Source organism: Vipera ursinii (genome assembly GCF_947247035.1).
Source record: "Vipera ursinii genome assembly, chromosome: 10".
NCBI lineage: Eukaryota > Metazoa > Chordata > Lepidosauria > Squamata > Viperidae > Vipera > Vipera ursinii.
In genome coordinates this window covers 22,750,410-22,763,900 of record NC_139520.1, presented here as the reverse complement: position 1 = coordinate 22,763,900, position 13,491 = coordinate 22,750,410, and the positions used below count along the sequence as shown (strand labels likewise).

The following is a 13,491-nucleotide window of genomic DNA, read 5'->3' as shown; positions in this document are numbered from 1 at the left end:
TTCCAGATATCAATTACCAAATGAGAAATGAAATATAAAATAACTGAACAGCAATAAATGGAACTGGTACCAACTGTCATTTATGAATTTTCAAAAAAAAAAGCACTGGCTAAGGTTTTAGCTTGGAGGGTGAGAGAAGCTGGTTCAGCTCCCTCAGCTGAAAGACCCAATGCTCTTGGGGGGGAGGGGTAGGCAGAGCTCTCTACCACAGCCGAGATAACTGCTGAAGTTAAATGGGCTCCGGAACACCTCTGGAGATGCTCCAGAATGCTGTGAAATCAAGAACCAAAACAAAGCTTAACTTTGGACGTGAACTTGTCTCACAAAATCAAATAAATTGCAGAAACATTGAATTTGAGAGCAGTATTTTCTCTAGGGCAATATTTTTCTTAATGCAAAAGAATACTTTTTTAAGTGCCACTGGCCTCAAATGGAATAAGTGTGGTGTGTATACTCAGCTTTTAGTCTGATTATTTAAAAGTATTACAATCTTTTTTAAAAAGAAAATCATTCAGAAAATCATTATCTTGGTTATCTATCTTTGTGGTTAGTTTGGGCTAAGTAAAAATACTAGTACATCATCAAAAAACTGAATACGGGTTAAGAGTAAATCGTAATCAATCTTCTACTTTAGCTATAATTCAGAGAGGAACCTTTATCTGTGAGGTAATCCCTCAGAATTCCTCATTCCGTTGCCAGACAATTGCTGAAATAATCTAGAGCACTGATTGATACCAGTTCCATTTTCCAGCTTGTGCCTCAACAAATGCAGTGGTTGAAATTGATAAATTCAGTCATTCAACACTGCATTTTAATTATAAAAAATCCTTTTATATCATGCATTAATACAGTGCTTTCCTTAAAAAATTTTAAAAATTTGTTTCAGTGACTATAATTGCTGATTTGCAGCCACTTTTGAGTTAGAGTAAGTTGACATTTCTAAAGTGAACTTTGTTAAAACAGAGCAAATGTATATTTTAAATATTCACTCACTCAGCTATGCAGCTTGCTTTGATTAGACATTCTGTGTGAATTATAAAATATATGCAGAAAGAATGCTTTAAACTTACATTGGCATAAACAATACTTTCTACAAGTTGTAAAACCCATGCAAAATGTGACGATCTTTGAATTTTTACATAAGAGTCAGTAGGAAAACCAACTCATCTCTGATGTAAACTGTTCAAAACACTGACTGAGGTGTTTTGACCAGTCTGTTAGCTTAGCATCCATTTTTATCTGTGAGATAAAGACTGTCACCTCTGGAAAAGAATGACCCATTTCCCTACTTAAAAAGGGAATTAGCACAATCACCCAAATTCACACTGGCACTATTATGCCAGATTAATCCCCTGCAGAGGGAATCCACGTGAAAATAAAATTCTTTTCAAGAAACACAATGATTATTAGATTTTATTAAACAATATTAACACAAAATGAGAAGCATATTTACAAATAAATAGTAACTCCTCCAAAATATTAGTTTACATGATATTTGAAAAGGAAAAAAATGACTTTGCTTATACACAAAGAAATCAAGAGAGCCAGCTTTGCTTTTGTAAAATGTTGTTAGCCCTGTGCTTCAGGCTGCAATTTGGGTAGATCAGGGCAAATAAAGCAAACTGCTTGATTTTCATAATAAACTAGGTCAAGATATAAATTAGAGGCTTTCAAAGCTTAAAAAAATGAGCAAGTTTAGTTGCTTCAATTAAGCACAGTAATTATAATATTCAAGTAGTCCTCAGCTTATAACCATTTGTGTAATGACCATCTGAAGTTACAAAAGCTATGAAGAAATGACTTATGACCGGTCCTTACACTTACAATTATTGCGGCATCTCTGCGGTCACATGATCAAAATTTAGCTGCTTGGCAATTGGCATGTATTTATAAGAGTTGCAAAGTCCCGGAACCACATGTTTGCCATTTAAAACCTTTCAAGGTTTTAAGCAAATTCAATGGGGGAAATCAGATTCACTTAATGCAAAAAAGGTTGCAAAATCAGGATGACTCACACAATGACTACACTGTGGCTGTAAGTCAAGGACTACCTGTACAGGGACTAAGCAGAAAAGAGCGTAACCCAGGACGGAGACTTCATTTTAAGGTACTGGATACAACCCAGCAAAGAATGAATGGTCACTTTTCATATGGCAGAAATTTAGGATGTTATGTGAATTCATGTTTAATATGTAATAGCAAAACCTTGATTGATCAGTTGAGGCTGAAGTAGCTTCACAAACAAATTAATCCCAAATCAGGATAATCAAAATGTCTTTTCAAAACTGACATTCATGAAGAATTATGACCAAAAACTGTCTATTTCTAGGACATAAGTTAATTTCTAGTATCAAAACTGCATTATTAATAAAACTGAAGCTGGACAGGCTAATTTTATGCATTCTGTGAAATGTGAGATTATGTATCAACAAAGATAACTCTTTTTTACAATTATAATCATGTGCCAAATATTTTTATGAGCATCACCATAATGTGGCAATGAAATGGTTAACTTTTTATAATTAAATCCTCCAATTATCTTACTGAAATATTTTGGTACTCTCATACTATCCATTCTGTAATTGAAACAACCTTATCGTTTAAAAAGGCACAGTAAACGTCTGCAATTTTAGTAGCATTGTTCAGATTATTATTTTGCAGACAGAAAAACAAAACAGCACAGTACCATACAAAAAGCATCTTCTCTGTTCTGTGTTACAATTATGGAACCAGAGCGACTTCCAAACAGTATTGAGCCTTGTCCACAGATACACTCACTGCCTTCCAAAAATGCCCAGTGCATTTTTATAGCAATGAAACTGAGATCTTAAGAACACAAGAAGCAGAAGCAGAGAAACTGGCCCGATCAAATATGCTACTGCTGTTCAAGTTGCTAGATAAAGTGAAATAGTCTTCTTCCCTCTCGGAAGGCTTACGTTTATAAAAACCTTCTCTCCTTCATAGGCTGTTTGGTAGGCACAGAGAAAAATGGCTACCTTTAGGCAAAGCTTAAAGTATTGGTTTACCGCATTAGCACTCTGAGAGGGAGGCCTTCGGAGGCACAAGGTTTTCAAGAAGCTAAGCCCAAGCCTAGCCATAAGAAGATATTGTCACCGCTTTTTACCAGAGTAGAAGGATGGTAGGGCCCAGTGTCTCAGGTGTCCTTCTGAGCATTCCCATGCAAAACAATAGGTGCACAAGCAGCCAATGAATGAAGCACGGTAGACATTGGCCACATACTCTTCACTGTTCAGGAGACCGAAGAGAAAATGTGAGCATCCCCTAAGACAGGGGTTAGGGCAGATTCATTCCATACAAGTAACCTTTAAGAATCTTGATTGATTTATTTTTGACGGCTACAATTTCCCCCCATTACTGGGCGAGTGGACTTTCCAGAGTCAGTAAAGAAAAAGTTAGAAGTTCTGAAGTAAAGACAGAGGGACACCAGACCTTGTACTGTCAAAGTCACAGACAAAGTGGCTGCAAATCTGCTTCCATACCTTCATGCCAACTTTGGCTTACTAATCTTCTCCAGCTTCATTTACGGATACAATGTCAAAAGCTTTATTAGAGGTTAACTTAAGGCAATCCACTATTTATAAAACAAAATAAAAAGGAGAGGAGAGAAACTGATGAAGAAGTCTGAAACGAGACCGACCTAGACACCCTGGGTGAGATTGGATGGGTTAAGGGTCTCTGGTACTATCTGTCTTCACTACTGAGAGCACACAACCCACCACCGATGCCTGTCTCTGAATGGCGGAGCTAGAATGCAAGTTAAGGGTATTAATAGAGAAAACAACTAGCATCCCAGCAATAGCAAAAAGCAACCCCATTGACTTTAAACATTCAATGCAGATTCAGAATAGATTGGTCAGTTACATTATAGCCCAATAGTTTAAAATTTCCCATTACATTTACATGCCTCAGCAGCATTTTTAAATAATCAGAATCCAATCTGTTTGACACACAGAATAACTTAATATTTGTACTGACAGATGCACAAGTTGTTATGTCTTACCTGCAACTTTAACTGGATGTTCATGTTCATCAATTCAGACTAGAAAGTCTGACAATCAAAAATGATAATTAGATGCAGTCAACCAGCAGACTAGTATTCAGCCCTGTTTGAAGCAGAGCTCTGGGAAGCTGCCATTGTGCCTTGCGGATATTGAGAGGGCAAGTACCTGCCTTCTCCCCCCCCCCCGAACCCCCCCACCCCATGCTATTCTTAGTTTACTGAATTTTACCTCAGGAACAGAAACACTTATCCCCCCCCCCCGTTTTTCTGATGTTTGTAAAGGCAGCTTTATCCTTAGCATACTTATTGTAAGCATTAGTAAAACAATGCAACTGCTACTCAAGCCACTGCAGCCTGATAGCTAATATATTTATCCAAATATCAGTTCCTATAGCAACAAAAATGTTTAGTTCAGGAGCTCAGGGAAATCATTCCTGAGGGACAGAACCCCCTTCTCTAACTCTCTCCAGGAAGAGCCCTGGCAACTGGTTTTCGCCATCAGGCATTGGGGAGAGGAGCAGGCCTGATAGCTCTTTATCCATCATGGGCTCTTATTTCCAACACAAACTAAATCACTTAGAGGAAGTTGTGCTTGATCTTTTGTTTTTCTATTTATTCATTATTTAATTAGTGTACCACCTATCTCACCATCAAGCGATTCACTTACTTTCTCCTCTTTCAAACCGTGCTTTTCCAATTTTTGAAACACTATTAGAATGAGAAATTTGTAGGACTCATTCTGGATATTACTTGGCATCAATGTAAAAAACATACTTCAATTCAATATTTATTATTAAATAAATGCACAACCCCAGCAACTTTGGGAAGATATTTTTTAAAAATTACAATTATACCCGCGTACTTCTTGTCACAGACATGCTAACCTGGCCTATGCTAAGAAGAAGCAGAATACTATATTGCATCCTGGTTTAGGCTTGCTTAGAGTTTGAGGGGTAAAATCCATGGGACTGAAGCGAATATAATCTACATGATATTCCCCTGCCTAGAGCAATCTCATGGTGAGATAGGTGGCAAATAAATGTAACAAATAAATCATTGTGATTTCAATGGCTACACTCTGGCCACTTGAGCTCAAAAGTAAGCAAAGCTAAGCCTGGTTAATATTTAGACATAGGATGCCAGAAAACATCAGAGTTGCAAGTTAAACTGAGAAGTTAAAACAACCCAAGATTGCAATTTTTTCATATTCACGTCAGGTAAACTATCTAGATGTGTCCGTGGAATCTTCCTGAATCAAAATTAACTCAAAGGCATCTACTTTTTAATTTGCATTTTATATAAGCACTGAAAAGCAGTCTAGAAAGCAGAATCTGTGGTACCACAGTTTTTTCAAGATACAATTTTAGAGGAGTTTATCAGGAAGCCCATCTTGCATCTTCAACCCAGTGATGGATCTTCCCTTTCTTTAATGAATACTCCAGCCACCTATCTCTTTATGGGCTCAAGAATGATTTTTTTCTGTTTAGCCAGGGATTATTCCTGTTTTACATTTCTTTCATATATTTTGATTAGCTAGTAGAGATTTATTTGGATTATTTTTATACATACTAGAAGCTGAACTGGTGCGCCAGTTCTTCACACACTGGCAAAATGAAAGAAGAATTGGCCAGGGCCATGGCTGCCACATGATATCCAAGCATTTCTTCCTGGCTTTTAGGCAAACTAACACGGGTTCCTCCTCTTCTCCTTCTGTTTCTCAGAGATGGAGGGTAGGGATCATTCTCTAGTTTCACACTGGTCCCATATCGTGTAGTGCATCCAATATCAATGTATGCTCCTTTACGGTTATTGATGGATCTCTGCCTTTGAGACAGAGGCATCTCTTTAGAGCTTAACATGTAAAGACAGCTGTCAACTGATAGTTGATCGTTGATAAAGGAGCCACCTTACATCTGGAATGATGAACATGAAGCATTCCTCTTATGCTAAAACAATTAAATGTGCTCTTGACAGATTAATTTCCATGTCTTAGCTTTAAACTGGTTTAGATGGATTTGCAAATTAAAAGCCAATCAATAGTAGCAGAACTAGCAGTCTGTTCTTGTAGGGCCTCATGCCTGAGCTCAGCCAATCCTGTTCCTCAAGAAATCAGAAGTTTACTGATGCAGATTTTTATGTAACCTGTTAATGTGTTCCAGAACCCCTGATTGAAGTAATGAAAGAGACTTGGGGCCACCAGATTTGCAACCAGATATTGGCTTACCTTAAGGCTAGGGAAGCAGAGAACAAAAGAAGCTAAGTCTTAAATAAAGAAATAGTTCTCATCATCCCTCATTGTTTCATCTGTCAATGACGACAGTAAAACTGATTCAGGGTGGAGGACTCAGGATGTAACCAAAATGAAATGTAAAGACTGTCATTAGTATAGACAGTATTCAAATGTTAGTTGAAAGTTTAAAGATATGCTTTATTGGTCCTGCTCCTATCACACACAAGATACAGTTTATTCTTTGTTTTTAAATGATTGTAACACTCCCCACTTTTTTAAAAAAGTCTTGGTATGCATGTAGGAGATTTCTCTTGTTCTCCAGTTTTCATCCGTTATCATCTGTACTCATTCTTCTTTGCAGGACAAGGTTGCAATTTTTAAGCCAGCCTTGTGGGCAAGTTAATTTTCCACTGCATAAAACATTTGGAATTAAACCTTCCTATATTTAGCCCTGCTATATAAATATATGATCTTTCTTTAAAAAGCATACCAAGATTATTACTACTACATCCCATATTTTAGGGAGCATAATAAATACAAGCTACCACTTAGTCAAATAATTTAACCAATATATACTGAATAACATTCCTTCTCTGCCAACTATCTGGAAAATAGTACTGAAAAATCTCTCTATTACATACACAACTATGTTCTACTCTGCTACTACAATACATATCTTTAGAAAGACTTTGCTGTTCAATGTGAGGAGAAACGCAAGAGAATCTACCACCGCATATTGGTTTTCTTTAGAACAAACTCACATGTTCAGTTTTTGAAAGGAATTGGACTGACTCAGACAACCAAAGCTGACAAGTAACAGACAACTAGTTCTCCTAAGCCAATTTTTCAAATGCTTGAAGATGAGCTCAAACATGAAAAACATTAAAGATCTGTGGGTTTAAAATGCTAGCATTTTCCAAAGTTCTTAAAGCTGTTTTTCTGTTTAACTAATTAACTTTATAGATCAAAGGAAAGTATGCTTCAGGACTTTTTTAGCTTAAATTTTCTTTGAATTTAATGACTAGTTTTCCTGATCTACACTTAAATCCACAGATTTCATGAGGAAAAAAATTCAAATACATTAATAGTGAGCAATGCTGCAAAGTGTTTACCCTAACTCAACTCCTATCCTTTCAAAAATCAAGCAGCCTGTTTCCAAATCCTGGCAATCTGGAATAGAACTATGAAAAAGAGTCTACTCCAAATATATATGATTCCAAGATAAAGACTATCCAAGACAGCCTTGCACCAGGTAACTCCCTCCAACAGTCTCTCATATAATATAAAATAAAGACAAAAATAGGAGAAAAGACTTTAAAACCTACATTAGGAGACTCTTTCAAATTATTTCTCAGTTTATTTAAATTTATGGTAATTTTAAATTCTATTTAGCTGATGTCCCTTCATATTCCTCCTAAATAATTAAACGTTCAAATTATAAGGAATATGATTTAATTAAAGCTAGTACTTTGATTCTCTGTAATTCTTCTCTAACAAAAATAGTGTGTTGGAGGTATATTTAACACTCCATCTCAATTATAATTTAGCAATTACCACGTTTTTAAAAAGGCATGCAAGGATTGAAGTAGAAGATATAGTGGCCAACAACATCTCCAGTGCTGCTTCTATTTTTTTTTTTATATCTGCAAACTTTTCCAGCACTGCTCATGTGTTCAACAATATTCATAGGTATTAAAATCTTATTCTAAGCCAAAAGAAGTACTTACCAGCAGCAACTATGCCTGGGGGGGGCGAACCCACTTCTCCCCCACTGGTTTGACTCATGGATGCTATTGAGAGTTCTCTGGAAGGTGGCAGCTGCAGCTCCTTAGGGAGGAGATCATAGACTGATTCTGCAAACAAGAAATAGACGCATTTATGATCCAAACAAAATCCTCACTACTATTTAATAACAAAACATAAATAAAGGTAATGATGTCAGAGGTCATTAGTCTCCCATATGAAAAACCAGAATTGTTATCAGACATGCATATTTTAAGCCTAGAAGAACAAAGATACATATTTTTGTATCACAAATAAAAGCAAAAAATGCTAACAGTTAAAAGCATTACCGAATACCTTTGATTCAGTCTTTCATTTATTTATTTACTCCCCAATGTTAGAGAGCTAATTATGCTTTGTGCCAGAAAAATAGAAGTTTATGGGAAACAATTCTTTTTTTTGTTGAAAAGTTTTACAGTACATTTTATTTTTAACAAAACAAAACAAAACCCCTCCCAACCCCCTCCCCTCTTCCCAACCCTCCCCAACACCTCCCTCCCTCCCCCTCCCCCCTCCCCCCTTCCCAGAGCTAAATACAAGGTATAAAAGTACAATCATAATCTACCATATGCAAACAACAATAAACTATTAAATCTATCGCACTTTAACTCTTATAAAATAACTACAAGCAATATAAATATCACATCAATACTTATTCAAATGCTAAATGAAACTTTTTAGTCCCATATTTATTCTGGATATAATCAATCCATTTTTTCCACTCCACAATATATCTCTGTTGCGAATGGTCTTTCAAGTACGCTGAGATCTTTGCCATTTCCGCCAGGTTGGAAACTTTTAAAGTCCATTCTTCTATGGGAAATAATTCTGTTCTACTCTATCATATTCTCTTTTGTACAATCTGATTCTCATGAAAGGTTCTCTCAATATGTGTATTAATTTATAACCAATTTCCTGTAGCACACACAAAAAAATTCTGATTTAGGAAATGTGCACTATAATTTTGATCCCATCTAAACAAGCAATTTTTAGGACATTGTTTAACATTTATGTATATAGTATAATGTTCTACCTATTTTAATGAGCTTTGTTTAATTAGATCATTAGTATGATCATACAGGGCTATTTTAATTTATCCCATCAATCTGTCCTAGTTTCAATTTTAAAAAAATAACCATTAATTTAATATAACAACCATCACTGTTGTTATTATGTTCCTACAGACTCCACTGAGGCCAAAACAATTTGCACATGCATGGATTACTTTCTAGGTCCTCTCTCAAACAGAAATGCCAGGAGTTTTTTGAGTCTGACTCAGAAGCAAAGCCTTGAGTTAATTTGTAGTTCAAATCAAAATGAACAAGTTTAGCTTTACTTACTTTCTCCATGCAATATTATTAAATAAACCCTTGTACAAGACTTCAGTATATGGAAAAAAATGTGGGCTGGTGCCCTGCATGCTGACCAAGGACAGAGAATTAAGCTCAGCCACAGAACAGCAGGATGGATCCTCTTCCACCTCACCTACTCTGCACAAGATGAAAGATTACTCTTTAAAGAGAAAAATGAAACAATCACTACCATAATCACAAACAACATTTTCCTTGTTTCCTTCAGGGTCACAGTCCCATGAGACAATCACATAAGGCCTAGAAATGTTCAACCAATTTTTCAGTTTGGGTAGCTTGGCAGAGTGAAGACTTTGAGAAATTTAACATGTATTTTAAGCCACATCCAATGGGGGGGGGGGAAGAATTGACTTAAATCATTCTGAAACTTGGGTCCTCAAATAGTAAATTAATAACTGAATTTTCTTTTGAAAAAGGCCTGTGATATTCTGAATAGCAGTACTTCAAATTAAAACATTATACCATTTGGAAAATAAAACTGAAGGGAAGAATGCAACATTTCTCATAAAATCTATTTTTCCACTTGACAGATCAGATTAGTATAACTATCCCACTGTAAGTCGTATCAGAAAAAGTTTCAACTAAACATGAATGTTAGCAATCCCACATGAAAAAGTTTCACACTTCAACGTTTTGTCCTAGATCCACTTTATACCATTATAGTACATTCTTTTAAGGAATATACAGAGATACTCATGCGAATCTCAATTCTACTCTCATCACTAGATGAATCACGAACCACACAGGTTGAACAACAAGAATCCACAAATGCATTCACCAGCTCCTCGGGATGGGTGCATTAAATTTTCTGTTTTTATGTTCTAATTCCATGATCATTACCAAACAAGAAACAAACTGGAAGAATGGCAGCAGGGCTAGCTTTTAATCTTATCTTCTTAAAGCCCTGCATAAATGAAAGATGATCGTGCCTTTTTCCAAAGTCCACTGTGCATGACTGAGGACACAAGAGAAAAGAGGATTGGTGACAATCACAAAGAATGCTGTTAGCGAGCCAAGCCAATATTTATAAGCTTCTGCTGGCCAATAACTATTCCTTTTAAGATTAGTATAAGAAAGGCCTTCCCCCAACTTGGTGACTTAATTAAACTCAGAAGCAATTATTAGAGAATATTTATTCTGTCAATTAGCAAATCAATATTCTTTTTTTCTGTTGTGCTTCAAGTGTAGATCTCACCATGTTTGGAAAAATTACAGGAAAACATACTGGTTGTATATTAACCTTTGGAAGGATTGCAGCAGCCAAGAATAAGGGGGGGGAGGGAGAGACACATTCTAGATGTAAACTAGAAAGCAAGGATGGTTTTAAAAGCAGGCATTAAAACTTTGGCAGAAGAGAAAGTAAACTGAGAATCAACCATATTCTAATCATGATCTACTGCTAGCCTTCTTTCATATAAAAAACACACCATGTGATGAACGGCATATAAATTTGATAAACAAACTCTCTTTTGAGTTGAGCTCAGTTTATGGTGACTTTATAAATTTTCATTGCTAATTTTCTTGGCAGGTATTTTTCTCAACTTCCCAGACTGAAGTCCTGAAGTGTCCTCGGGGTCTCCTATCCAATCAGCAGAGAAATGCAACCCTTTTTATTTTGGGCCTTCAATATCAGTCAAGGTCAGCTAGGCTCCCCACTTGCTAAGGGCCATGCCAAATCTCTCTCATGTCTCTGGACTAAGTTGGGGGGGGGATTAAGAAGAGCGAGAGACTCTCTAATCATGGTTCTACCTTGCTAGGGCAAACCACCAGGTGCATATGCCTAAAGCTGAATCATTCAGATCCTGTCCAAGCCCCCTTTCTGTTTGTTCTCCAATAATGCCCATACTCAGAAAGTCCTTGCCAAATTCTCAGTAGAGATGACTATAAATAGATTTGCTATTACTGAAGTGTTTCTCAGTTTATAGTCTGTTCAGTAGTAAACACAGTCTACTTCAGAAAGTCCATCAATGCTATTTCTCTGCCGTGCCACAGTTCTTGGTTAGACAGGAATGCTTCTGTATTTGGCTTTCATATTTATCTTTTAAAAATTTGAAAGCTACAGTTATGAGCAATTGAATCAGGGATCAATTATTCATATAAATTGCCAAATTAAACTTCAATTTTCTGAAACAGGTATGTCAAACTCGCGATGTCACGTGACGTTGCGCATATTGCAACTTTTTCCCCATTGCTGGCAATAGGGTGGGCGCAGTTTTGGCATGACGTATCTGGTCCACGGGCCGGCAGTTTGACATGCCTGGTCTAAAACAAGAATATTTTATCATTATGTTTCCCAGTAATTACTGAATGCAGCAGGCCACTGAATAAATAAATTGTACATTCCTATAAATGTTATTACACAAGGAGTTTTTAAATCCATATGGCTGCCATGATTATAAGTTATAAATGATAATAGATCCAGTGCAAAATGAGGAGGAGGAAATACAATAGTTTTGTATCTATTGCGGCAGCCAAGATGAATAAATTTCCACCACTACCATTTATTTGTCTGGTTTCCTGCCACATCTTTGACTTGCAATCTTCCTTCTATAATAAGAACCACATCAATGCCACAAAATAAATTTGCAGTCTAAACCATATTAATCATTTTTGTGCATTATTTAGTTTGTTATATTAATTCTAGCAACTGACCAAAGTGGTCTAAGTACAAATCTAGGACCATACAAATTAAACTCCATTCAGCCAGTAAGCTCACTGAGAGCCATCACTGTCTCTTACCATAATCTACTTTATAAGGTTATTGCAAGAACGAAGAGTATTACACTATACATTGCCTTAAGCACATGACAATGAAGATGAAGCATGTATTACAGTAAGTACTTAGATAAGCATTACATTATTCCTTTAGTCTATTTTTAAATTGTGTTGACTTCTAGATGAAAGACAGGCATGCTTTAAAGTCCTGCATTGTTTTATTGTTGTCTTTTGGGTGAAATAATGTTACGCTAAATATATACAAATGTTATAGCCACTCACACATACAGAATGAGATCAACCAGAGGAACTGCCATGACAAAAGAGATCCTGATGAGATGTACTATCGACAGACAGCTGAGTTGCCAGACTCTGGGAAATCCTACCAGTGGCAGAAGAGGGCTGAATTAAAACACATCACTGAAGAACTGATCATAGCAGCAGAACAGGCATTAACCATCAGATCCACAAAAACAGAGGCCTACCACTCTAGACAGAACCCAAGGGGCACACTATGCAGAGAGGCCTCAGAGACAGTCCAATACATGGTGGCAGCAGGCAGGAACAGCATACACCTACAGTACAACCAGGTAATTGATATTGTGTACAGGAACATCTGCACAAGGTATGGGCTAGGCCTTCACAAATACAGATGGAAGATTCCATAGAAAGTTGGGGACAGTATGAGAGCTAAGATCCTGCGGGATTTCCAGATCCAGATAGACAGGCAGGTACTAGTAAATCAATCAGGCATCATGGTAGTAGACGAGGACCAGAACACAGTGATGGTGAGAGATGTAGCAGTCTCAAGTGACAGCAATATCAGGAAGGAGTATGAGAAGATGGAGAAGTACCAGGGCCTGAAGGAACAACTAAAGAGGATGTGGAAAGGAAGACCAAAGCAATCCCAGCAATGATAGAATTTGGGGCTGTGGCTCCTAAGATGGGAGAGGCTCCAATCTATCCCAGAAGCAACCTCAGGGCTTTCTCTCCAGAGGAGTGTGGTGTTAAGAACAGTTAAGGTACTGCACAGGATCCTCAAATTCCCAGGTCTCTGGTGGAGTATCCAAGATTGAGGAAGACCCAGAGCACCCACCAAGGTGAGAAGGGAATTTAGACTGCATACATTGTATATAAAATGTTACATATTGGTGTCTGTGTGCATGCACACACATATGAATTTGTTACATAAACTTTCAAATCCCACTTGTTCCTAGATAATTTATGTATTCTTTCTAGTTTTGTTACCTTTCATATGATAACAAAGCACCTATTTTATGAGAAACTTGAGAAGAATGTTATAGAAGCTGTTATGTGTTTAGAAATACTTACCTAGATCTTCTATGAAAATTATTGAAATTTATTTACAAAAT

The 13,491-nt window shown here is 36.7% G+C and overlaps 1 protein-coding gene across 7 annotated transcripts in view; it reads right to left on the bottom strand.

Annotated features, from left to right (window-relative positions):
• NFAT5 (nuclear factor of activated T cells 5) overlaps positions 1–13,491 on the bottom strand; it is a 45,350-nt gene that overhangs the window by 24,565 nt on the left and 7,294 nt on the right. For 5 of the 7 annotated variants that reach the window (XM_083370572.1, XM_083370573.1, XM_083370578.1 and 2 more), the window contains exon 2: positions 7,979–8,104. In XM_083370572.1, the coding sequence (XP_083226698.1) occupies positions 7,979–8,104 (126 nt within the window). Of the gene's footprint in view, positions 1–4,021; positions 4,203–7,978; positions 8,105–13,491 lie in introns of those variants that run through there. The other 2 variants (XM_083370577.1, XM_083370576.1) reach the window with 2 other exon arrangements.